Source organism: Haliotis rubra, unplaced genomic scaffold (genome assembly GCF_003918875.1).
Source record: "Haliotis rubra isolate DU_JTF1 unplaced genomic scaffold, ASM391887v1 Scf648, whole genome shotgun sequence".
Classification (NCBI taxonomy): Eukaryota; Metazoa; Mollusca; class Gastropoda; order Lepetellida; family Haliotidae; genus Haliotis; species Haliotis rubra.
In genome coordinates, this window is record NW_025767355.1 from 6,210 (window position 1) to 32,922 (window position 26,713).

Sequence of the window (26,713 nt, forward strand, 5' to 3'; positions counted from 1 at the left end):
TTGTTAACTAGTTATGACCCGGTCCCTAGAGTGTATGTGGTTAACTAGTTATGACCCGGTCCTTAGAGTGTATGTAGTTAACTGGTTATGACCCGGTCCCAAGAGTGTATGTGGTTAACTGGTTATGACGCGGTCCTTAGAGTGTATGTGGTTAACTAGTTATGACGCGCCCCCTAGAGTGTATGTGGTTAACTAGTTATGACCCGGTCCTTAGAGTGTATGTGGTTAACTGGTTATGACCCGGTCCCTAGAGTGTATGTGGTTAACTAGTTATGACCCGGTCCCTAGAGTGTATGTGGTTAACTGGTTTGTGACCAGGTCCCTAGATGTGTATGTAGTTAACTGGCTATATCTGGTCCCCTAGAGTGTATGTGGTTAACTAGTTATGCCCGGATTCTAGACTGCATGTTGTTAACTAGTTATGTCTCGGTCCCTAGAGCGTCTGTGAGTACTGAGGACACGCGTACTGAATGGTCACCTGACATGCTGTTTAAGGTAGGGCGTCTGCAGGATACATGTCTATTGAAACAACACGTGTTGACTGATACTATATCGTCCTTCTGATACTATACGGTGGAACTGAGGCAGTGTCATGTGTCGTGGTGTCGTCCAACAATAGTTCTGGAAATGCTATTCTAGAATTTTCTCGAGGGTATATACGTGGAGCGAGTTATTGCATCTGAAGAGTCCCTGAACCACTTTATTGACCCTAATGCCTAGCCCTCCTGCAATGTAGTCTGTCTCACAGTCCCCGAACCACATTATTTTCCTACTGCCAGCCCTCCGTGCAATGTAGTCTATCTCACAGTCCCTGAACAACATTATTGTCCCTACTGCCTAGCCCTACCTGCAATGTAGTCTGTCTCAAAGTCCTTAACCACATTATTGTCCCTACTGCCTAGCCCGCCCCCTGCAATGTAGTCTCTCTCACAGTCCCTGAACAACATTATTGTCCCTACTGCCTAGCCCTCCCTGCAATGTAGTCTGTCTCAAAGTCCTGAACCACATTATTTTCCCTACTGTCTAGCCCTCCTGCAATGTAGTCTGTCTCACAGTCCCTGAACCACATTATTTTCCCCTAATGCCTAGCCATCCCTGCAATATAGTCTGTCTCACAGTCCCTGAACCACATTATTTTTCCTACTGCCTAGCCCCTCCCTGCAATGTAGTCTGTCTCACAGTCCCTGAACCACATTATTGTCCCTACTGCCTAGCCCTCTCCCTGCAATGTAGTCTGTCTCACAGTCCCTGAACAACATTATTGTTCCTACTGTCTAGCCCTCCCCCTGCAATGTAGTCTGTCTCACAGTCCCTGAACCACATTATTGTCCCTACTGTCTAGCCCTCCCTGCAATGTAGCCTGTCTCACAGTCCCTGAACCACATTATTTTCCCTACTGCCTTGCCTTTCCTGCAATGTAGTCTGTCTCAAAGTCCCTGAACAACATCATTGTCCCTACTGCCTAGCCCTCCCTGCAATGCAAAAGCCCCAAATGAAGCAAGTCTATTCCCAAAGTCTCCTGAACGACATTCATTTTCCCTACTGGATGTAGCCCTCCTGCAAAATGATAGTCTGTCTCAAAAAGTGACCTGAACAAATTTGAATTTTAGGGAAAATATTGTCCCAATACTGCCTAGCATGTCCCTGCAATGTAGTCGAAGCCTCACGGTCCCTGAACCACATTATTGTCCCTACTACCGTTACACCCCACGTCTGTAGTGAATAGTAAAACGCACAGTCCTGAAATGCATTATCATGAAATGTGTATCTACCTAAAGCTTCCTGCAATGTACCCTGTCTTACAGTCCTTGAACCACATTATTTACCCTACTTCTCAAACACCTCCATCCAATGCAAAAGCCCCCCAAAATGAAACAAGTCATAGATTTCCGTCGGAGTTAGGGTTCCTGAATCTCCCAACTCACATAGCTGCCCATTATATCAAAATTGGTGAGTCTGTAGAATTGATGACAGCGGTTCTGGAGTCGTTCAAAGTAATTGACTTGGGGAAAACAAGAAACGGAGAACTTCGTTCAAATTGAAAGTACGGATTATGAGGCACAAGTGACAGGCTATCTTCTAAGATAGGTACCAATCAAGGATTTCGATCTATCGATCACAATGAAGACGACGAATCGATTTCGTCAGGTATCAGAAACTGATACTGATGAGGTGATAACCCACAATAAAAATATAGAAACACTACCAAGAAAACCCTGCCTGATTTTGTTGTTCTTTTTAGACAGAAAGATCTTATTTTAGGCATGAGATATGTTTGCACTGTATTAGCGACTAGTCACAACAATATGCCGCCGTCATGAACGACCCCCACCTTGGTGTACCGCTAAGTATTCTTACGCGAATGATCGATTCTCATCATATACAAATTCACATACAATTTGCTTCTTTTTTTAGAGTAATTTTAAGAATGACATTATATGATAAAGAGATTGACCTCGTGTGTTTCGCCAAGGCTCGCATAATACAAATTATACACACGATTAACAAAATGATATGAAAAGGTATTGAGCAATAATAGACTTACAAATCATCAAAAACATGTACCCGTGAAACAGTCGTGCAAAATGTGCTGCATTGATGTTGCAAAAGTCAGTTTTCGACAGCGATGCTGTGTTCAGTAATGCATATGACCACCATAAGCTTCTCAGATCTAGGCGTTGACCAAATGAGCCTGTCAAGTTGCTGTTGTTGAATGTTCTGTCATTCTCTCTGTAACGCCTGCTGAAGGTGATCCAGAGTCTGGGGGCGAACATGGAGACCGTAAACACGACTTCCAAGAATGTCCCAAGCATGTTCAATGGGATTAAGATCAAGTAACCTTGCGGGCCAGTCCATATGTGTGATGTTGCTGATCTGAAGAACATCATTAACAACTCTTGCTCGGTATGGACAGGCATTATCATCCATAAGGATGAAGTTAGGACCCGTCTGTTGTGCCAGAGGAATGATTATAGGTGTGACGATTTCATCCCTGTACCGTTCACCAGTCATTATACCCCGTCTAATGACCACAAGATCAGGTCTCTGCCCAACTCTGATGCCACCCGCATACCATCAAACTTCCACGGCAGTAATGATCGTGTTCAGCAATTGTACAGTTGGCATATCGTTCATTGCTGTTTCTCCAGACACGTACCCTACCATCGTTGAAGTCCTGGCACAATCTTGATTCATCTGTAAAGAGAACATTCCGCCAACGATTGACCCTCCAATGACGGTATTGATTTGCCGGAGTAGGCTTCAACTGTCGATGTCGTGCAGGCTAGGGAATGGGTTGTACGGGTCTTCTGGACCTTTGACCTTCAATATGAAGCCGGTTCCTTACTGTCTGTGTTAAAACCGTGTTTCCCGAAACACTCTGAAGGTCATTCTGGTCGCGGTGAACCTCTTCCTCCGGGCGAGTGTGCCCAAATAATGATCTTGTCGAAGTGTTGAGACCCTTGGACGACCTGTGCCTGGCCTCTCTGTCATAAGTCCAGTTGGGTGGTATCGAGTCATCGCTCTTGCACTGTTTGAACCACCTCAGTTGCCGTCAAGTGACGCCTAACCATGTTTCAGATATTATGGGCAAAAGATTCTCCTTACTGGCAGGTTTTAACCGATCAGAGCGCATGCGTGAAGTGTGGAGCACGTGCATGCCACACATTTTGCATGTTGTTTCTGAGCGTGGTTGTGTTCGAGTGATGTTATCAATGTTATCAGATAAATTTATTTGACAGTCACTAAAGATTATGCATTCATTGAAAATTTACCCTTCAGTAACATGTCGCAAAAAATCGCAATCAAGATTGATAAAGACATTATACTGAAAATAGTACATGTACTTGTTGCTTTTTATGAAGAGTATATATTTACAAAGTTGCTGCCTTCTACTCAAACTTATTAAAAATAAGAAGGTTAGAGCTACTTGTGAGTATGAAAGCAGATGTAACACTGTCTCTCCCTCAACTAGGACATACAGATGGAACGCTGTGGCGTTACTATCTGACACGTTATGGCCGTGTGTTTTTTTAATGCACATGCTTTGATAAATGGAAAAGCAGTGACTCAGGTTTGAGATTCCTAATACCAAAATAGCGACACATCCACAGATAATTGAACCCCTTACCCAAACGTATTTAGTATATCACTAAATTCCACTCAATAACTGAACCCCTCATCCAAACGTATTCAGCACATCACTGAAGTGAACAGATTTCAAATTGAACGCGAAGCTTAATTACCATTGTGATGAAAATAACAAGCTACAGTGTAAACACGAGTGTTGTTCACTTTCTACCTAGCTGAGCATACAATTCTGGATATATGGAGAATGAGAATTCAACATTAATTCAGATTATATCATTAACATTTGTTGAAGAATTTTGAGAAGCGAGCAAACAGCGACATCCGTCAAATAATGACGCTCTATATTTACTTCAAATGTGTCCTAAATGTCATGTATAACAGATCCGAAAATGACGTTATATATCTACTAAACATGACAATGTGTCATATATGTCAGTCATACATATATCCTAGATATGACGTTATATATTTACTTGATGAGTGCCCTATGAGTCACATACATGTATAAGTATATCCAAAAAGCTCTACAGGAGGTCTGGATATATGAAAGAGGTATCCGAGGTATTTATGAAAGCAGACAGACGCACGGGGTGTTTCCACGTGTATCTATTTACGTGTCACCGGGGGAAAACCATTACACCATTGCACCTGTTAGAGCAGTTGCCTGACACCTGTAACCAATGTTATACGTCACTTCTGTCCCGTTGTAATTTTAATAAATGTATAAAGAACAGTCGGTCGTCTGACCCCTTGCAACCAATAGCGTACGTTAGTTCTTAAAGAAACAATCAGTCTACCTCATCAGGGTGCACCTATACGCCGGTGGGAGGGGAAATGGGGTGTGGGTTGGGGGTGTGGTGTGTGGAATGGGTGGGGAGAATGGGAGGGACTGCCAAGACGGAAAGTCGTCGAAATCCCTGCACCATAAATCTGTCGTCCCTAATTCGGACATCTAAGGACTCTGTCTCTAGGTTCATTGAGCACCATACCTATGTTCGGGGTGTTACCAGCGTCTATGCCCTACAGTTTCCATCTATGTCAAGTGGTCAGTGTTTGCCCGGTTTTGTACTACCGACGTGCATATATCCGTGCTTGTGTGCCGAGGCTTGGGATAAACATCATATTATCACCCTATCATGCAGATGTCATCCAACACAACAGATGAATGTTTAAAGTCAGAGGTTTACGTACACAAGCCAACGTACAGCACGTCTCGCTCTGTTTCGCAACCTGTATACGCAACGCAATACACCCGTTAACTGCTAACAGAGTGTGTGTGAACTAATAGAAACATTGTATCTATATTCCTTTTCTTTAAGAACATGTGAGCTGAGCAAAAATTACGTTAAGAAACTATGAAACAAACTTATTGAAAATGAAAACAAAATAACTGCTAGCTCCAAAGTTCACCGTATCATGTAAGGGTTAACATTAAGGTCCTACTCGTAGTTGATCCCTGGGGGATCTATGCTATTTATAGCTTTTTGGAAATTGTCAACGTCACATGTAGTTTGTTTACGTAAATACGTTACAACACAGAGACTGTCTGTAGTCAGGAGAAACCATTCCGACGTGGTGTATATAGTCACGGTACGTACCTAGCCAGTGTTCATGATTGTTTGTCGTATCAACCTGCAGTTATGGAGATTGGACATTGTGTTCAAAAGCTGTTTGATTAGGCTTCCAACAAGGTCATATATAGCAGATATTTCTTTGACGCATCAGTAAGAGGAGTAAAACGTAATGTCGCAGTTCCAGCATACTTCGGGAAAATATATGTTGATATTATCACGAGGTTCATAGGCGGATCCAGAAATGTTCAAAGGGGTGGGGGTAGGGTAGTGATGGTGTGGTGGTGGTGTCGGAAGCCCCTGAGACCAGATACACACACCCCATACCCCAGACTTCCAAAGACCATAGACGGAAGCTCTGATAAATTAGATATTTTGCAGCTACTATTGCCCGTAACAAACACATTACCCTGGTGGCTGATTCAGGTGAAACATTCACGCATATATAGACTGCTGAGGACCAGATAACTCAAGAATTCCAAGACTATAGACACAATATTATTAGATATCGCAGCAATTACTAATAGAGAAAGGGATTTCCAGCTTTCGTCCAAGTGTATTTATCATATCTTTAGTGAAAGAAACAAAATTGGATTTTTGTGAATCGTTTACACGTATCTTCTTGGGCAATAAGAATGATAATAATGATAATATGATTGTTGTCTATATGTGTACCACGTCATGTGCACAGGCAAATATTCAATCGAGCCTAATTGTATTAGTCTTTGACCTTATAAAAATCTTGTTTTGTCTTGTCTCGTGTGGCGTTTGGGGGCCATATTGGTTTGAAGGTTTGGGTCATGCATCTTCGTATTTTTCACAGCACCTGTCTATAAATATTGTCTTCTCTGAAAGTCTGAGCACAAGCCTCTAAGTTTGGTCTACTTTCACACCTCCCCGTACAGATAATACGGCGAGAGGGACTTCTCCCAGGAAGCGCTTCCTAGTCAAACTGACAAGCAACTTTTTGGAGAATACTCCCCAACACTGCAGCCTTCAGCATTACCAAGAGAGTCAGAAGCACTTTGTTACTAATCTCCGAGTTCTGTGCTTGTATATGCAAGCTTGACATTTCGTGAACGAGTTCAGTATATTCGTCAACATATTACTGATCACATTAGTGTCAAAAGGGATAATGCTCCAAAGACATAATGATTTATTGAGATGTAGTCATAGAGGCACTTGGAACTCCGGAACAACTCCTTTTAGAAGAGGCAACTTTCAAGGCGATGATTTTAGGAATGGAATGGAATGGAATGGAATGGAATGGAAGTGTTTCCGAGGAAAGACAAGACTGGGTATTCTTTGCACTGACGTGTCATATTTACTGGGTCCATGGTTTTGCTGGCGGACTGAAGTCCTCGAATTTCATAAAACAGCTCACTAGCTTCCACTAAAGTCTAGTAGAAAAGAAATGTTTTATCCCAAACAGATCCTACTGTGAAGTTTTTGAAAGGCATTTAGAAGTTGGACGAACATGAATACATGACACGTTTTATGAATAACAACTGTTTTTATTCTCTATCCCTTTACCATGTTTCATACCCTACTGTGTTGGGAAACAAGCCCATTTCCAAACGTTGTATTTACTTGTGAGCAGCAGAATTTCTGCAATTCTACACAGTAGTCGTAATGCAAAATTTACAGTTGGATTTTTACTTGATTTTCTGGAATGTTTACAGGTCGCCGTCGCGTGGACGGGTGCTCTTCCTGGTTATCCTTAAATGTCCTTTACACGAAATATGGGCGGTGGGGTAGCCTAGTGGTTAAAGCGTTCGCCGAGGACCCGGGTTCAATTCCCCACATGGGTACAATGTGTGAAGCCAATTTCTGGTGTCCCCGCCGTGGTATTACTGGAATACTGTTAAAAGCGGCGTAAAATTAAACTCACCCACTCACTACACCAAATATAATCAGTTTCTGACTATTGGTATTCATACTTGTTTTTTCGCTTAACAAACCTTATTATTCTAGACCTGCCAGGACAGATCCATAACATTGTTGACGCACCTCTTTTACGTGATTGATTGGCTGGTTGGTTGTGCGCACTCAGCAATGTTCCAGCTATATGGCGGCGGTCTGTAAATATTCGAGTCTGGACCAGACAATCCAGTGATCAACAGCATGAGCATCGGTCTACGCAATTGGGAACCGATGACATGTGTCAAGCGAGCCTGACCACCCGATCCCGTCAGTCGCCTCTTATGACAAGCACGGGTTACTGAAGATCAATTCTAGCCCGGATCTTCACGGGTCAGGCTGATATAAAATGATTAGACGAAACAATGAGAGTCATGTCAGAAACTTATATCCATCAGTTGGGAAGGCGTGGTTTGATTACCGTGGATTATCTTTTGAGAAGAATGTCAAGGCTCATGATGAAAATACAATTCCACAATTTTGATAATCAAGCCAAGGATGTAGGACTGAACTGAAAAAGAAAAAGTGGCTTGATATTTCTGTTACAGTCTTCGGAGTTCCACCCATGATCAGACACTGTATATGAAGAAAGCGTCATGAAAAATGATAATTATGAAATTGTTTGAAATAGGCCCATTTCTATCCGTAATGTCCATGCACAGAATCTTGCCTTGAATCGAGTCAGCGGTGCCCCGGAATGAGCACGAGAATATATGGTACATGTCAAAATAGGGAATTACCTCGTACTTCATTTTTGTAACCGATGCGCCATATTTGAAACAAGAAGCCACTCTAGGTCCGCTTTACCACAACACCTGTACAGATTAAGACACTGTATTTTCTCTGTATGCCCCCTTAATGTAAAATAAAATCCATCTGATCGGTGGGACCGAAGCGTATGTTCATCTTTGAAGCTAAAACAACGACATCAGGAACTTCTAAAATTATGGTCGGTCAGGGGTATACAACTCGAGCGTGTTTCTTCCGCTGGGGCCTATTTCTGTTCGTTCTGTTTTGTAAAGTCTCAGTATGTACCGCGATCCTTGTCCAATGGGCAGATTGTGATCATGTTTGTGTAATGTGGGAACACTGCTGCCGTGTATTCTGACCCACAAACCCTAAGATGATAGCATTGTGTAACATTAACGCTATTCATGCTCTTATCTACTGAGTTGTGAAAACGAATATTGCAAACATGCAGTGACGAGACCATAGGAGTTTACTTGTTACTTAAATTTGAGGTTATTATCATCGATCACTACCAAAGATTAAGATGTTTTCTTATCAATATTTTGCAGATTCCCGAGTACCAGGGTGACAGGACTTGTAACACTATCCAAGATGGGCGCGTATGTATTTCACTGCGATGTACTACTTTCTGAATTATGATGTTAATGTAATTCGGATCTTCAAGAAGCAACAAAATAATATACACTGAAGAAACTATTTAGGGATCATGAATATTTTTCGTTCAATGTGTAACAATTCATGAGCTATATTTTACAGTTCACAATACATGGGTTTCGGTTTGGATGTTGAAGTGCATGCAATACAAGATGTGGATATAGACGTGGATGTGGATGTAGGTGTGGGTGTAGATTTCAACGTAGACGTGGATGTCAACGTGGTTGTAGCAGTGGATGTGGAAAGGGATGGGGGTGACGACATAGTTGTGGATGTGGATATGGATGACGGCATGGACGTGGAGATACACGTGCATGTGGACAGGGTTGAAGGTGAAGAGATAGGTATGGATGTGGATGACGGCGTGGACGTGGAGATACACGTGCATGTGGACAGGGTTGAAGGTGAAGAGATATGTATGGATGTGGATGACGGCGTGGACGTGGAGATACACGTGTATGTGGACAGGGTTGAAGGTGAAGAGATAGGTATGGACGTGGAGATACACGTGCATGTGGACAGGGTTGAAGGTGAAGAGATAGGTATGGATGTGGATGACGGCGTGGACGTGGAGATACACGTGCATGTGGACAGGGTTGAAGGTGAAGATATAGGTGTGGATGTGGATGACGGCATGGACGTGAAGATACACGTGCATGTGGACAGGGTTGAAGGTGAAGAGATAGGTATGGATGTGGATGACGGCGTGGACGTGGAGATACACGTGCATGTGGACAGGGTTGAAGGTGAAGATATAGGTATGGATGTGGATGACGGCGTGGACGTGGAGATACACGTGCATGTGGACAGGGTTGAAGGTGAAGAGATAGATATGGATGTGGATGACGGCGTGGAGAGAGATACACGTGCATGTGGACAGGGTTGAAGGTGAAGAGATAGATATGGATGTGGATGACGGCGTGGGATACACGTGCATGTGGACAGGGTTGAAGGTGAAGAGATAGATCTGGATGTGGATGACGGCGTGGAGATACACGTGCATGTGGACAGGGTTGAAGGTGAAGAGATAGGTATGGATGTGGATGGCGTGGACGTGGAGATACACGTGCATGTGGACAGGGTTGAAGGTGAAGAGATAGATATGGATGTGGATGACGGCGTGGAGATACACGTGCATGTGGACAGGGTTGAAGGTGAAGAGATAGGTATGGATGTGGATGACGGCGTGGAGATACACGTGCATGTGGACAGGGTTGAAGGTGAAGATATAGGTTTGGATGTGGATGACGGCGTGGACGTGGAGATACACGTGCATGTGGACAGGGTTGAAGGTGAAGAGATAGATATGGATGTGGATGACGGCGTGGAGATACACGTGCATGTGGACAGGGTTGAAGGTGAAGAGATAGGTATGGATGTGGATGACGGCGTGGAGATACACGTGCATGTGGACAGGGTTGAAGTTGGTGAAGAGATAGGTATGGATGTGGATGACGGCGTGGAGATACACGTGCATGTGGACAGGGGTTGAAGGTGAAGAGATAGATATGGATGTGGATGACGGCGTGGAGATACACCTGGGTGTGGATAGGGTTGAAGGTGAAGAGATAGGTATGGATGTGGATGACGGCGTGGAGATACACGTGCATGTGGACAGGGTTGGGTGATAGGTATAGATGCGGATGATGGCGTGGAGTAATTTGGATAGGGATGAAGTTGAAGATAGGTATGGATGTGGATGACGGCGTGGACGTGGAGATGGAGAGTCACGTGCATGTGGACAGGGTTGAAGGTGAAGAGATAGGTATGGATGTGGATGACGGCGTGGAGGTACTCCTGGATTTGGATAGGGATGAAGTTGAAGATTTAGGTGTGGATGTGGATGAAGGCGTGGACGTGGAGGTGGACGTGGAGAGTCACGTGCATATGGACAGGGTTGAAGGTGAACAGATAGGTATGGATGTGGATGATGGCGTGGAGATACACCTGGATGTGGATAGTGATGAAGGTGAAGATATAGGTGTGGATGTGGATGACGGCGTGGACGTGGAGATACACGTGCAAGTGGACAGGGTTGAAGGTGAAGAGATATGTGTGGATGTGGATGACGGCGTGGACGAGGAGGTACATGTGGACGTGGATATACACGTGGACAGGGTTGTGGAACAGAGTGGTTGAAGGTGAACAGATGTTGTGTGGATGTGGATGACGGCGTGGACGTGGAGGTGGACGTGGAAATACACGTGCATGTGGACAGGGTTGAAGGTAAAGAGATAAGTGTGGATGTGGATGACGGCGTGGAGATACACGTGAATGTGGATAGGGATGAGGGTGAAGAGATAGTGGAGGTGCACGTGGATGTAGAAGTAGATGTGGATATCATGACAGTAGTGGATATGGTTGCTAACGGTGTTAGTATCTACACCGAAACGTCACATCTATTGCAATAGAAGTTGTCTATCTATACAAAATTGTTCCCATTCATCATACTAGCGTCCAAATGCCACTCAAAGAGGTTATGTGAATGCTTGGTTTCTAACATGGACGTGCAGTGTGGATGCCACCATACCGTTATTTAAAGGACGTAAGATGTCAAAGATGATTTAACAACATTCATTTGTGGATTTTCAGCAATTCATCAAAGCCTAAGGTACGATTTGCATCACGCCTGGGGCAATACAACACTCTCCGCAATGATCACGACATACCTCTTACCATTGCTGATGCAAGTGACCGATCAGAACAAACATCACGTAAAGGGGTCGCCCAAGATGGACGACAAGAAGAAGAGGAGGAAGAAGAAGAAGGTAGTTATAAGACATGTTCTCGTGTAAACTTCACTACTTGTTTAGATACCAAATGTGCCTGGAATTGTATAAATGCACTTAAACATTAGATAAGATATACAATGGGAGTTTCATACACTCTCATAACCTGATCACATCTTTTGACCTCAGTCAGTTGAGTGCATATCCCCACCTTGCTCGATGTCGTAGAAAAGCCATCTCAATTACTTCCAGATTCACTGTACCCTCCTAGTACACACAGCTTCCTAACAGAGACGGACCTGCTGTCTGACACTGAAGAGGAGCCTGGCCTTGTCGAACAACCTAGGGGACATTTTGTAAATGCAAAAACAATGAAGCACAATGCCCAAGATCAGAGAGGCCACCAAGTGAGGGCACGACACATTCACCCGAGCAGTAAGTACAGACTTCCGGTTTTAAAGATAAAAGTACAGTAAGGAATATATTTTAATGTTAGGGAAACATTAGCTGATACAGACAGATTCCGCGACTCATACTTGAAGTTTGACGTTTTAAATATTCAAAGAAATGTTTAGGTATTTGATCAATATATATTTCATTTGCATAATTATTAATTCATACTATGAATGCACAATGCCATTTAGAAAGTGGTCAAATGTAACACATGTTATATATCGGATTACACTTTCTCAGTAAAAGTACAGATTGTAGTACTTTTAATGGGTTGAGTCTCTCCCGGAATCCACAGTATTCGTACTGATATTATGTATGCATCTCTTGTAGCAAATTGCCTAAAAACAAAAAGTTGTTTTGTAGAGTTGATATTACCAGTCCAGTGAGGTCTTGGGGATTAGAATAAATGAGGAAATTAACGTTTAACGTAGTTTCAACTACATTTTATTTAGTCGTGAATGACCTGTAACCCTTTTTCCTGTTCATCCTTCCAATACACCTTGCTTTGAAGATGTTCTGATCAATCTTTTAGACCCAGACATGGGCGAGTGGAGTTCCCAGAAACTTATCTCACTATGGCAGACGCCCAACTTGCAAGACGAAATAAAAAAGTGCATTCTGTCACAGAAAATCCACAAACTCAAAACACAAACTAAAATGGCTGAAATGTCTAAGTTTCTTGTGCTGGACGACGAACACATCAGGAAAGTTGTGTTGACCTGTCTTCGACAGTTTGTGTATGCCTGTGAAGACAATGTCAATGTTGAAGAAATTACCTCAGTCGAAGAGAACGTCTGGAAGAGTCTGAGCCAGCACCAGGATCACGTGTTTGACCTTGGAATCCTCAACCTCATGCTGTTCAGTTGCCTGTTATGTCAGCCTGATAGGTCGGAACAAACTGTGGCGAAATTGAGTGAGATATCAACAACCAGAAAGGACAGCATTGAAGACTTAATCAAGGAAAAGAGGTGCACAGCAACCCATGATCTCCTCAAAGCAATGCTCCATTACCACGAAGTGTTTCCTAAACGTTTACGTCGGAAGAGTGGCCTGGCCTTCGGCAGTGAAGTCAAGAATGCATTTCATATGAATAAACAGGAATCCTTAACCCTGGTGAAAAAAGCACACTTCTGTGACAAATTCACACATCTCTTCTCCTTGTTGAAACAGGTATACAGTTTTACTTTACAACGATAGAGAAGACTAAAACAGAAATACTGAATGAAGTTGGAATACGCAGATAATTAGTTATTTTATTCAGCATTGTAAATTTTCCAATGAAATATTATAAATATAAATATTATTGACCATGAGTTTATACTTTCATTATGCCATTCATAATGGACGTTTCTTCTTCAAGACGATGGTGCCTGGCTGCGAAAACACTCTGTCATACATGAAGTTCATACATTGTACACTGCTTGAGAGACGATGTCCTCGTGAGAACCAGGCTCTGAGAATGTTGCTGGTGACGGGATGCGTTCATTCCTTGTCCACCGCTTTCAATACAGGTAGTGCTTGTCTGTGTGTTGTTCAGATACACTCAGCATTATGCTGGCGGTCTCTATCACAGCTTTCAATACAGGTAGCGTTTGTCTGTGTGTTGTTCAGATACACTCAGCATTATGCTGGCGGTCTCTATCACAGCTTTCAATACAGGTAGCGTTTGTCTGTGTGTTGTTCAGATACACTCAGCATTATGCTGGCGGTCTCTATCAGCTTTCAATACAGGTAGCGTTTGTCTGTGTGTTGTTCAGATACACTCAGCATTATGCTGGCGGTCTCTATCACAGCTTTCAATACAGGTAGCGTTTGTCTGTGTGTTGTTCAGATACACTCAGCATTATGCTGGCGGTCTCTATCACAGCTTTCAATACAGGTAGCGTTTGTCTGTGTGTTGTTCAGATACACTCAGCATTATGCTGGCGGTCTCTATCACAGCTTTCAATACAGGTAGCGTTTGTCTGTGTGTTGTTCAGATACACTCAGCATTATGCTGGCGGTCTCTATCACAGCATCCCGTCATTGTTATGATGACCATCTACTTAGGCAGGATACGATAACATATATCAACATATATAGCAAGCCTGACGGTGACTAAACCACACATATATATCAGTTTTATCTCTATGTACAACAGGCGTTGTATGTGTGCCGCCAGTCTTATTGCAATTACGTCTGAAAACACACGCTGTTACATTGCAGCTTATCGACATAAACAGCAGTTGCACGAGTCTCAGGACACGTGTGTTAGGGGCGGGCACCGTTGCAGATCGCCAAACTGCTCGGTCTCCGACTGTAACGTCACACCGAAATGAGTGTCGTCACACCTAGAAATCAGGTTACGTCATCCACGCACAAAATAGTTTAGTGGTATAGACTATCAGGAATCGAATGCACGCCGAAGGTATCCAAGCTAGACAACCATACACAGGATCTATCCTGGCGCAATTTCATCATTTTCAACTTTTACGCAGACATGCTAGATTTAACCAAAGACAGTGGAACAGGATTTCGGGCGTTACATCCTGGTTACAGCAAAAGATATATATTTGGTGAAAATATAAAATTATGCATATCCAGGTTCAAAACAGTAAAGGATGCAGTGGAACGGACACATGAAAGGCAGAGTTACGTGTATAAGACCTAACATATACGTCTAACATATACCGTTGGGTCATGCTTGATAAAACACAGTGATCTGTGTCTGTTGATCTGTTCGGAATAAACAAATCTCTCCCCGTGTTTTAGGTGACGTTCAAATTGGTGATTTGAAAGAAACTTGGAAGACCGACCTGACTGAGCTGATCACGAGAACAATAGAGGACCTGAGAACATCGTCTCGCCCAGGGCTGTTGACCTGTATCCGTGGCCCTCACAGCAGAGCGTGTCAGGAAAACCGACTTCACTGTCTCATCCAGGAGACATTACCTCTACTGTGGCATGCAGGAATGTCCGTCAGGAAGCCAATACGTGTCATACACGAAAGTTCTGACGAGCTTATGTTACAAGAAATAGTTGTGCAGGAGATTGAGAGAGGCCAGGCTTATGCTGGACTGCATGTTGATGACGAAGCCATTGAAAGCAGTCCTCCATTCCGAACCTGTAAAGGACGCATGGGTACACAGAAGGTCCTCATTCATGCACACAAACCCCACTTTAACCAGTTTTATTGTCCTGACTTTTACAAATACATTGATCAAAGCATGCGGGATAGAATGCACAATTTTGACATGTTGCGCAAACTGAAGAGCCATCCAAACCTGGTTGAGCTGTTCGCCTACAACGTGACGTCAGTTCCCATGTACTACGTGGTGGAGGACTGCCAACAGAGGACACTTCAGCATCACGTTCTACAACGGAGGATGAGCATTGACTGGCTGACAGACCTTGAACTGTGTGACTTTCTCATGGAAATCACATCTGGACTGAAGGCGCTGCACCAGCAGAAGGTTCTATTACGGGATCTCACGCTGAATAACATGTTCCTTGTTGGAAACTCAGTGAAAATAGGAGATCTTAGTGTGGCTTGTAGCATCCAGTCAGATAGTTCTGTTGTTAGAGGTGTGTGGATTTTATTTCTTTCGAATAATGCTCTTCTTTACACAATATAGAGTTGATTGAGTTAATCTTTCTTCATGATGAGATTATGCTTGGGCTATCAAATGCGTATGTTCCGGTTCCGTGTCCACCCTTTTCATCCTTTTAAAAATCAACGTTAACATTATTTGCATCATGTAGATTTCTACCCTGGAGAGATCCCAACCCGGTGGACATGCCATGAGGCGTTGCTGGATGGAGCGTTTTCTCCCCAGTCAGACATCTGGGCGCTAGGCCTCGTCATCTACTGTCTGTGGACCCATGGCTGTGACCCCTTCACAGAATACTACAACGACAGCACGGAGGAAGTCATGAGGATGGTAACGACCATGTTTATGACTACATTAAACTGATGGTGTAATGAAACGTGTTTCATGTGCATATTTCAGTCATGTGATCGCGGTGCAATTCAATGTGTGATAAGGTCCCTTTTGGCACCAACAAAAACTGCATAATTCATGAAACAAGTACAAACTATTGAAAAACGTCATTCGATGTGTTCATATAAGTGAGAATTGTACCATAGTCTGTTTAGCAGTTCAATAACAGTTTTAGATTGCAGCTGTAAGACGAGATTGAGTTACAGACACATAAATATATGGTCCAAATCTATCATGGGGCAAGTACTTACTCAAAGTAAATTTCGTCTTAGGAATTATTCTTTATTCTTTTGTTTTTAATCACTCCTTTTAGCTGTCTTCCCTACATTTTCATGTAAAGAGTCCAAAACCAAATGTTAAAAAAGGTAGTTCGCATGAGCACATCCAGTGGCTGCAATGACACTAACAATCATTCCATATGGATCTGTAGCACCCTGGATGTTGCACTAACTTAACTGTCATATCCTCTGGATCTGTAGAACCCTTGATGTTGCATTAACTTAACTGTCATTTCCTCTGGATCTGTAGAAACTTTGACGTTGCACTAACTTAACTATCATATCCTCTGGATCTGTAGAACCCTTGACGTTGCACATCGCCTGGCCTCACTCTTTGTGATGTATTTGATCTGTAGGTGATGTTCGAAAATATTCTCCCCTTCCAATGGTATTGCATCCCAGACGAGATGTACACTTTGTTGTGCCGCTGCATGAGAAAGGTTACTGAAGAACGGATTGAGCTCGGTGTGTTCAGAGACGAACTGCTGAAATATATTGAGCAAGTGAAGCCGGATCCCATATATGGTGATATTTGATATTCTTATCCATTCTTGCAATAAAATAGAAATGAAGACACGTAGCAGTGGAATACACACACGCAGTTAATATTTGTGCATGTAGAACTTGTAGACTTACTGGACACTTTCATGTAAATTAGATAGACATGACTGATTGTGTATCATCGAATGAAGATCCTTGCTCGCGTTACAGTTACTGTTTCGTCTGGTTTCGTCTTTCCTTGTAACATTTATGTCACATGTAATTAGGGCTCCTTGCCTCTAGGCAGGAGACCTATTGTAATCGTTCGGATTATTATCATTATTATTTAGTATTCCGCCTATTTTTGTACCAAACATAACTCCTAAACCAATGCTCCGAATCGCTTACAAAAAACCACACAGATGCGCACCGAGGTGTAAATATTCCCCTTAAAATCTCTAGGCTTTAGGCCCAAAAAGCAAAGGGGAGATAAAATTAATTACAAAATTTCTAAGTGTGACAGCAAATATCTCAAGAACTAATTGTTCCAACACTTCCAAATCTCTTGTACAGATGCACAATCGAATTCCCAACAATTGTGCCTGGACGGCTCAATTCACTAAAACAGTTTTCTGAGTAGATTGCTCCCAAAATGTGCCAGTATGGTAGATGAAGGCTTGGTGATTCCCGAACACTAACTGTTTTGACCGTAGACCCAAGAACAACTGAGATACAGCCTTTTAAAGAGGGAACTATTTCTTCTCCGGAACTTCTTAAAAGGTAAATCACCCCCGCGACCCCGGCTGTATTTGGAAGACCCGGTCGCCTGTCAAAAACGTGTTCTGGCTCCGTTTTGGACGATGATTTCCAGCCCTCAGATACAATAGATAGAACTAAAGCCAAGGTGCCCTCATCGTTGCCTGCAACTATATTTGGCTTTAAAATGTTAACAATCTATGGTAAAAATCAGGGACATGTACGACGTCTTCTCCAACACTTGCAGGTGAGACAGCGGACCCGCCATTTGATGCAATAGTAAAGAAAGACTTGTACTACCCCATACTCTCTAGACAACAAATAGACCGGAAGCATGTGCCCGAGAAGGTAATACACAAGAATGTCAACAGCTAGCGTGGGCAACTTTAGGTTTCAGGAGTGAAGTATTTAATAAACAGGTGTTACACAAGTTTCATTCTTCTCAGTTACATAATGAAAGCAAGAAATCCCTCTTCGTAATCATAAGAGATATCTGCATGACCCAAAATATATCAATCGGTATCAAAATAGCTGAACATCTACAGAAGTAAGGTTACTGGAAATTTCGTCACTGCTGCACCAAACTCAAGTTGCCCACTTATCTGCTAAGTAACGTTTTCAAAACTTATATGAAGCCTTGACCTTTGTAATTCTGCTCAACCATGTTGTGTGAGCATTCTTGAGATGTTCCTCAGCTAGAGCTACCTCCATTGTACCAGAAACGTTAGGATATGTAGACTGGACTCGAACTGTTGGCATATTGCTTGACATACAGCTGAAGATGATGATTGGAATATTGCTCGACACAGCTAAAGATGATGATTGGAATATTGCTCGACATACAGCTGAAGGTGATGATTGGAATATTGCACGACACAGCTAAAGATGATGATTGGAATATTGCTCGACATACAGCTGAAGGTGATGATTGGAATATTATTCGACATACAGCTGAAGGTGATGATTGGAATATTGCTCGACACAACTAAAGATGATGATTGGAATATTGCTCGACACAGCTAAAGATGATGATTGGAATATTGCTCGACACAGCTAACGATGATGATTGGAATATTGGTCGACATACAGCTGAAGGTGATGATTGGAATATTGCACGACACAGCTAAAGATGATGATTGGAATATTGCTCGACATACAGCTGAAGGTGATGATTGGAATATTATTCGACATACAGCTGAAGGTGATGATTGGAATATTGCTCGACACAGCTAAAGATGATGATTGGAATATTGCTCGACACAGCTAACGATGATGATTGGAATATTGCTCGACACAGCTAAAGATGATGATTGGAATATTGCTCGACACAGCTAAAGATGATGATTGGAATATTGCTCGACACAGCTAAAGATGATGATTGGAATATTGCTCGACATAAGCTAAAGGTGACGACTAGAATATTCTTTGATATACAGCTGAAGGTGATGACTGGAATTTTGCTTGACATACAGCTGAAGGTGATGATTGATATATTGCTTGACATACAGCTGAAGGTGATGATTGGAATATTGCTCGACACAGCTAAAGGTGATGATTGGAATATTGCTCGACACAGCTAAAGATGATGATTGGAATATTGCTCGACACAGCTAAAGGTGATAATTGGAATATTGCTCGACATAAGCTAATGGTAACGACTAGAATATTCTTTGATATACAGCTGAAGGTAATGACTGGAATCTTACTCGACATACAGCTGAAGGTGATGACTGGAATCTTACTCGACATACAGCTGAAGGTGATGACTAGAATATTGCTCGACATCATCACCCTATGTATTTTGGAGAGTATTGCATTCATTATGCATATATTCATAACACATGCTGACATTGTACAGGGATAATTATTTGTTCTGTTTTTTAGGGAGTTCCAAGATACATTCATGAATTTAGAAAAGGTAAAAACTATTCTCCGTTATACGTATTTTTGTCTAACTGTGTACACTTCAGTTTTCCTCACGCCTTGCTTCAAGTCTCAGTTATTTCATGCTACGATTGGTTCACGTGTAATATTGATATTTTCTGCTTAAGCATTATCTGAAATCACAATTACATGTTGTTTCCGCAACGATCGTCTGTTTTGTAATTATTTGCATGAAAGCACATAAATACTGGCCACAATACATTGTAGTGAAGGAACGGGGATATGTGAACATGAGGAGGAATGAGTGGAGAGCCTCAACGATACCTGTCGTGACGCAGGCTGAACTGAAGGCGTCGGATGACATCATACTGGTAGGTCTATCTCAAATATTTACACATTTCCCTTGTTTTATGTTACGAGTATGCCTTTTGGAAACTATATATGGTATAATTTCTCCTTGCTTGCAAACCGAAACATGAGTCTCATTAACCTATTTAGACAATGGCCTACTTTTCAGTCGATACGAATTTTCTCGTGTGAAAGTGACATTACGAACTACTATGGTTACGCTGAATTCCAATTCCTTGTTTCATAAGAAAATGGTATTTACAAATGTATTTTAATTTTAAACTTTAATAACATTGTATTTCTATATTTTATGGCGAGGTGTAGCATGGCCTTAACTAAGACCTCACAGACTGCCCCAGTTTGATGAGGTCGTAAAATGATTCACAATGCATCTGGCTCACTGGTTACACCTGCTATATGTTTCTTGCGCTTATTCGGTGTAGTTCTGTAACGCACGATGTGGTTGATATAATGTCAGGTTCGTACCACACCGCCAAACCTTTCTAGCGGCAGAGCCTCGTTTTGAGATTTCCACGATTTCCAGGTTTCTGTTTGTCAGTGCTCGCTGCACGACATGTTTGCAAGGGTTATAAGGAGCGTAGTGTTGCAATAAACATTTGCTTAGATGTATCAAATAATATTGATTAATATTTAGGTATCCACTAAAATGAATTGGTCTCAAAATGCTGGACTGGTTATTGTACTAGGTTGCGCAATAGGACGGAACCCAGTCAACAGGAAACGAGACTGTTGTGTAATCAATGTTTTGACTTGTTTGCAGGAACAAAACCCTACTGGAGGAATCACAGTCAAGGAGGTTATGACAGAGCAGTTTGTGAAGGATAGCCTTCCCAAGTTGACTGCTGGTGGTTTTCCCCAGATCGGAGACTGCAATGACACGAAGACAGAGCCTTATGGACCTGGATTCTATTTACAGGTGTGGCGGTGTGCGGCGACGAAAGATCAAAGGGCCTCTGGCTACTTTGTTCGGTTGAAATATAAATACATGATACTTCTTATCACCAACTGTTCATGGTAATCAAATAGTCAGTAACATCGGAAAAACAGACACATTAAAATCCACATTTCTGTTAATGCCAGATGGCAGGCTATGTAACTACATGAACTGTCTTCCAATGGTTTCTGATAGGATACGGCCATCAGGGGGTAACCTTTCAACCTTTGGTAGGCCAGTCTATCCACTGTAGCGAGTATAGTCCGTTTGGCTCAAAAGCGGACCGATGAATTGCAATCTAACTCGAAAACTAATAAACATAACATACTCAATGAAACGCTGATCATAATTAAAACATCACACCCACTCTGTGAGGTTTTTGCAGAATATTTGTCCTAAAAATAAAAAAGTTGTTTAACAATCTATCATTAAAATATTGACACAGTTAACTATTTGTTACGAGGGAGGAGTGCAGAGAAAGGGACAGCCTAATGATAGTTTGTTAAACAACTTTTTTATTTTTAGGACAAATATTCTGCAAAAACCTCACAGAGTGGGTATGATGTTTTGATTATGATCAGCGTTTCATTGAGTATGTTATGTTTATTAGTTTTCGAGTTAGATTGCAATTCATCGGTCCGCTTTTGAGCCAAACGGACTGTAGGCAGTTTAGGTTTATATAAGAGAAGTATTTTATGCAGTGTAATAACAGGAATGTTCTGTTTTCTGTCGTCGCCATCAGCACCGACTGTACCCAGGCTGTGACACCCTTGATGATGTTGCTGGGACCCATGCCCTTGACACCAATTTTCTATTCGGGTGCAATGGACTCATAGAGCGATACATCCACCTATGTTACCAAGTAGCTGAGGCACTTCGGGACTTCCATGAGAAGAACTGGCTCCACAATGATCTTAGAGCTAAAAACTTCTTGGTCAACCGGTCAACTGGTGAAGTGAGAATCTATTTTGTAAAATCATTTATGCTTTTCAGGTAACAACATATTGGCTATTGGTGGCATGTCAGTCTCAGAGAGATCAATAATGGCTCTGTGATAGGCGTGCGTGTACAGTCATGTAACCACCTGTTCAAGAGAGCGTGTATATGATACCACTCAGCAATTTATGAATTAAACCGAAATCAGAATATGCGTATGTAAGGCCTTATATAAAAATATCTTGTTTCTCATTACCGCCCGACCCAAAAATTCGACCCGACCCTAAGATTATTAATTTTTTTACACTCGAGAAATTGAAGCTTTTCACACTTCTAAGTTTTGATTTTCTATCGAAGGAAAGGTGTAAATTTCCGCAGAAATCAAGAAAATATAATGTAAAAATAAAATCCACCCGCCCGACCAATATTTTTTGGGAAAAGTGATGAGAAACAGGAATATGTTATATGTGGCCTTACGGCCATTTCCTTGTAAACTTTAATGCTTCTTTGATTTATCTATCCATTAAGTTTTAAATTTTAAATCCATGTTCGCACAGTTAACTATATAATAATAATATTGCTTTTTAGCATGGTCGTGTCTGATTTGTTTCTCGCTTGAGTTTGATTCCAAATGAAATATATTCCAGGTTTACGTCAGTCGTATTTGCCGAATGAAGCAACTCTCACACAGATCGGACATTGTCGTCAGCAGGGAAGAGCCGCCAAGAGAGAATAAACGATGGTAAGTCATTCATTAAGTTAGTTTGTTGGGGAGATAAAAATTATCCCTCATTCCTACAACAGATTAATGTAAACTGGGGTAACAAGTGGATTTGCAAACGTAATACACTACTATATCTAACATGTAGTAATTTGGTGCCCAACAATACGCCATTTTCGTCTATTTTCAAAAATAGGATGTGTAGGGTGCGAATGACCAGTTGTGTATTATGTTGCGATTTTATATTTTTAAAAAGTTTTTTAATTCCATTAAATTAATTATAAACTAAGCATGTAGAAGAATTCTATAATACTTTGGTCGGGGAACTTTTCAGCTATGCACTGAAATTAAACGGACAGGTTCTTTTGATCCTGTGTTTACTACAGTGAATAACAGTCTATATTTCTGGGCCCATAATAACAGTCAATATACTGAAACACAAACCTGCATTCATTATTAAAGTAGTAGTAGAAATAACTGGTTAACTGCAAGTACAAGTGTACAAGTACAAAGTTGCCTTCTTTCATTAATAAAGTCAACAATATCGCATTGTGCAATAGGCATGCCCCAGAGACGCTGATTGAAAACACCTTCTCGGCTCCTGGAGACGTGTACATGTGGGCCATGATGACGTTTGAGGTGCTTCAGTCGTATGACCTGCACAGCATAAATCCATCCAGGTCGAAGATCCTCCGTGTCCCTTACTGCATGTTGAAGAATAAGGAGGTCTGCATGAATTCAGTTGTACATCAATTGTATCGATAGCGTGAATCAATGCCATATCTAAAGGAGGAAGTATAGGCCTCACTTTATAACACCTCCATCACTTATGCTTTAGTGTCTGTCTAAATCATGTGGATGGTGACCCTGCCTTTGACATCTGTAGTAATAATTATGCTAGAGATTATAGGCAGTATGTTTTCGTATCGTACAAACCATGTCCAACGAATACCTTCCCTGATAACATATGATATTCACGATCAAGAAACAGAAAAGAATACTTCACATTAAGTGTAGCTTCAGGAAATTTTGGAAACAGTTTGGCAATGCAATGCACGAGTCTTCGTTTATAAGAACTTCCATATCGGGAAACAGATGCAAAGGTTTTGGAGCAGGTAGCACCTCATCTCTGCACAAATCTACAGAAAATTGTTCCTGCTAGGAGACAACATCCGGCCTTTCTACCACGTTTGTTGATGCCATTATGATAATGATATGATGATGTTTTGACCTCCACAGCTTATCATGGCTAAACAGAACGGAGACTTTCCCACCAGGCCAGACCAATGTCCCGAATGGTTGTATACCTTATTGCAGAGGTGCTGGCATCCAGACAGATCTCAGAGGCCCACTATCGACATGGTTGTTCAGGTCCTGCGGAACAAGTAAGTCTGTGTTGTTGGGTTGTATTAGGAACATCGACAAGGAAGAGACAAAACAAAGATAAACAGCTTTGTTTGGCTTGAAACGCTGACTGAAACAATATTCTGTAACAAGCAATTTAAAGCCCTTACCTTAACAATAGGAAAGAAAGCTTCATTCTAACTTTTTCTTGTCACGGTTCACTTTTGAATCAACAAAGTCATTTTTCTTAATGTGCCCGTTAACATTTTTTCAGTCCCAAGAAAGAACATTCAATGTCTTAATTTGTTCACGTGCACTCTGACAGCGTACAGCACATATACCCCAGCCTTGGAGGATTAAGCCTTGATACGTTCATGTGATGTCAGCCATGAATCTGTTGTGTTTGTATAGTTTGTTGTCCTTGGAAGTTGTAACCATGACCATACAGCGTTGATACAATAGCCGTATGAAACTCTTTAAAAACTTCTTGGGAAGATCATGGTTGCTGTACCTCAAAGATATAGACATAAAAGGAGAAGTCCCCCGAATGTCTTTACTTCGCCTTGATATATTGAAGGGTTGATTAGATCATGCTTAGTTATTTCTATTGCCACTGTGTTTTCAAGTTCCATATTTACATCCTTTTTAGCCTCCGTGATGCCATTGCTTCCCACCAGAGAAGGATTGAGCTGAGTCAAGTGGTGTACCAATACCCACCTTCAGAAGGTCCACCTGTCCCGTGTCAAAGGTCTCGACCCAGACCCAGGAAGAGGCTTGAAAAAATTAGAAAAACTCTAAAAGTCATCTTCAAAAGAAATCAAAATGAACCCCCGGAAGACCATGTTTATCATGACTATGAACACGCCCCATACAGCCAGGCGAACCTGTATGAGTCACTAAAGATACGGCAAACAATCACATCTGAACGCAACATGCAGGGCGCTAGAGCAGAGGATGTCAGGCTGGAATATCTCTTCTCAAGGACAGACCCAGGTGATCAGTCGCGTGATGACAGAGTACAGCTAAGGCCTCGTCGAGGGCGTAAAAGCGCAAGAAGTCGAATTCAGGAGTGGATGACATGTAGGCATTTCCCACGTTCTTCATCCTCTGCGGTCTCGAGAACATCGCCATCTTTCAGACGGAGGCCCACAAGACGCAGTTCATCTACACATGTGAAGAGAACTGAACGCGAGGGGACAGATATCCCGGCATACAATTGTACAGATGACACAACTACACATGTGAAGAGATTATTTCCAGCTGAACCAGAGGGGGCAATTAACCCGGCATACAATTGTACAGATGACACAGACGGTGAGGGACACAGAAATGAGAGAGACGATGAAGGGGTTTATCTGAGGGCTATAGCTGATGTCCAACATGAAGATGATTAAGCCACGCTTAACGAAGATGCCCTCACCAATGACTGATCTTGTAGAAGTTATCGGAGATGTTATGACAACTGCAAACTAGATATATCCACTTGTATATGTCTTTTAAAGATAAGATATACAAGACCCAATCAATTTTGTATAAATAGATATACAAGACCTAAACATTTTTGTATAAATGAGATGTACAACACCTAAACAATTTTGTATAATGAATAAATTATTTGTAAATTAATAGATTACTAGCAACTTGGAGAAAAAGACATTTGACGCTGATAGGGAAAATTACTGTTATTAAGACATTGGCTCTTTCAAAATTAGTTCATATTTTTAACACTTTACCTAACCCTCCAGATGATTTTCTCACCGCATTTTAGAGAGTATTTTTTAAATTCATTTTGACAAAATGACAAAATCAAACGGAGCACTTTAAAAAAAGATTACAAAGGGGGGTTGCTACGGATGATTGATATTAAAACCTTTGTTAACGCCATGAAATTATCTACACTCAAACTATACTTAAAAAAAACAAATCCGGATAACCCATGCAATTTTCCTTTTAAGGACATGCTTAAATATGGAGCAAATTTTCAGAATATAGTTGCAGTTGATAATCCTTTTTGGAAAGACGTATTAAAAGCATGGAAATTATATTGTATAAAAAATACCATAGATGCAGAGAACATTAACGAAATTTTAGCCCAACCTTTATGGTTGAATAACAATTTTAAAAACTCAAATCACATCATTAGTCACTGGGCTAAAAGTGGAATCTTAACGATCAAAGATCTTTGTGATGAACATGGGTTTATATCCTTTGATCAATTGAAGCTTAAATTTGATATAAAAGGTACTCACTTAGATCTTGGATATGTTATATATATTTTACCTGAACCTTGGAAAAAAGACTTTAAAGGAATATAGATATATAAACATTAATGACCTCACAATAAATTCACTCCAAAAGGATTTCATATCCCCAAGAAAAGGTTCAAGAATATTTTATGATAAATTGTTATCTGAAAATGTTAAACCTCACATGTGCCAAAAATGGGAAACATTATTTGACTGTATTGATTTTGATTGGCATTTGATTTTTCATACTTGTAGAAAAAATTTAAGAGATGTGAAACTGTTAGATTTTCAATATAAATTTCTGCACGGAATTGTTTATACCAAAAAAGAACTTTTTAGAATGAATCTGATGGACAATACAATATGTTCTTTGAGTAATGATTCTGTTGAAACTTTATGCCATGTATATTGGGAATGTGATGAAACCAGAACTTTCTGGAAGAAACTTGAACAGTGGATTACGAAACGTATCCAAACACTTAATTTGACAAAATCTTTGATTTGGTTTGGCTTTTTAGGTAAGAACCCATTATTGTACCACATAATCTTATCTGCTAAGAGATATATTTACACTTGCTCTTTAACAAAAACAATTCCAAAAGTTGATAATTACTTAAGG

At 41.4% G+C, this 26,713-nt stretch overlaps 1 protein-coding gene across 1 annotated transcript; it reads left to right on the forward strand.

Annotated features, from left to right (window-relative positions):
* The first annotated feature begins 473 nt into the window (after nucleotides 1–473).
* LOC124257007 lies at nucleotides 474–25,597 on the forward strand. The gene is made up of 19 exons (XM_046690969.1): nucleotides 474–495; nucleotides 8,879–8,929; nucleotides 11,577–11,752; nucleotides 11,966–12,148; nucleotides 12,699–13,336; nucleotides 13,527–13,677; nucleotides 14,918–15,730; nucleotides 15,908–16,086; nucleotides 16,781–16,949; nucleotides 17,908–18,008; nucleotides 19,545–19,578; nucleotides 19,812–19,915; nucleotides 20,674–20,829; nucleotides 21,590–21,802; nucleotides 22,431–22,525; nucleotides 23,065–23,230; nucleotides 23,744–23,889; nucleotides 24,498–25,051; nucleotides 25,130–25,597. The coding sequence occupies exons 2-19, from the start codon at nucleotides 8,922–8,924 to the stop codon at nucleotides 25,240–25,242; spliced, it is 3,999 nt and encodes a 1,332-aa protein (XP_046546925.1). The 5' UTR covers nucleotides 474–495; nucleotides 8,879–8,921; the 3' UTR covers nucleotides 25,243–25,597.
* Nucleotides 25,598–26,713: the final 1,116 nt, after the last annotated feature.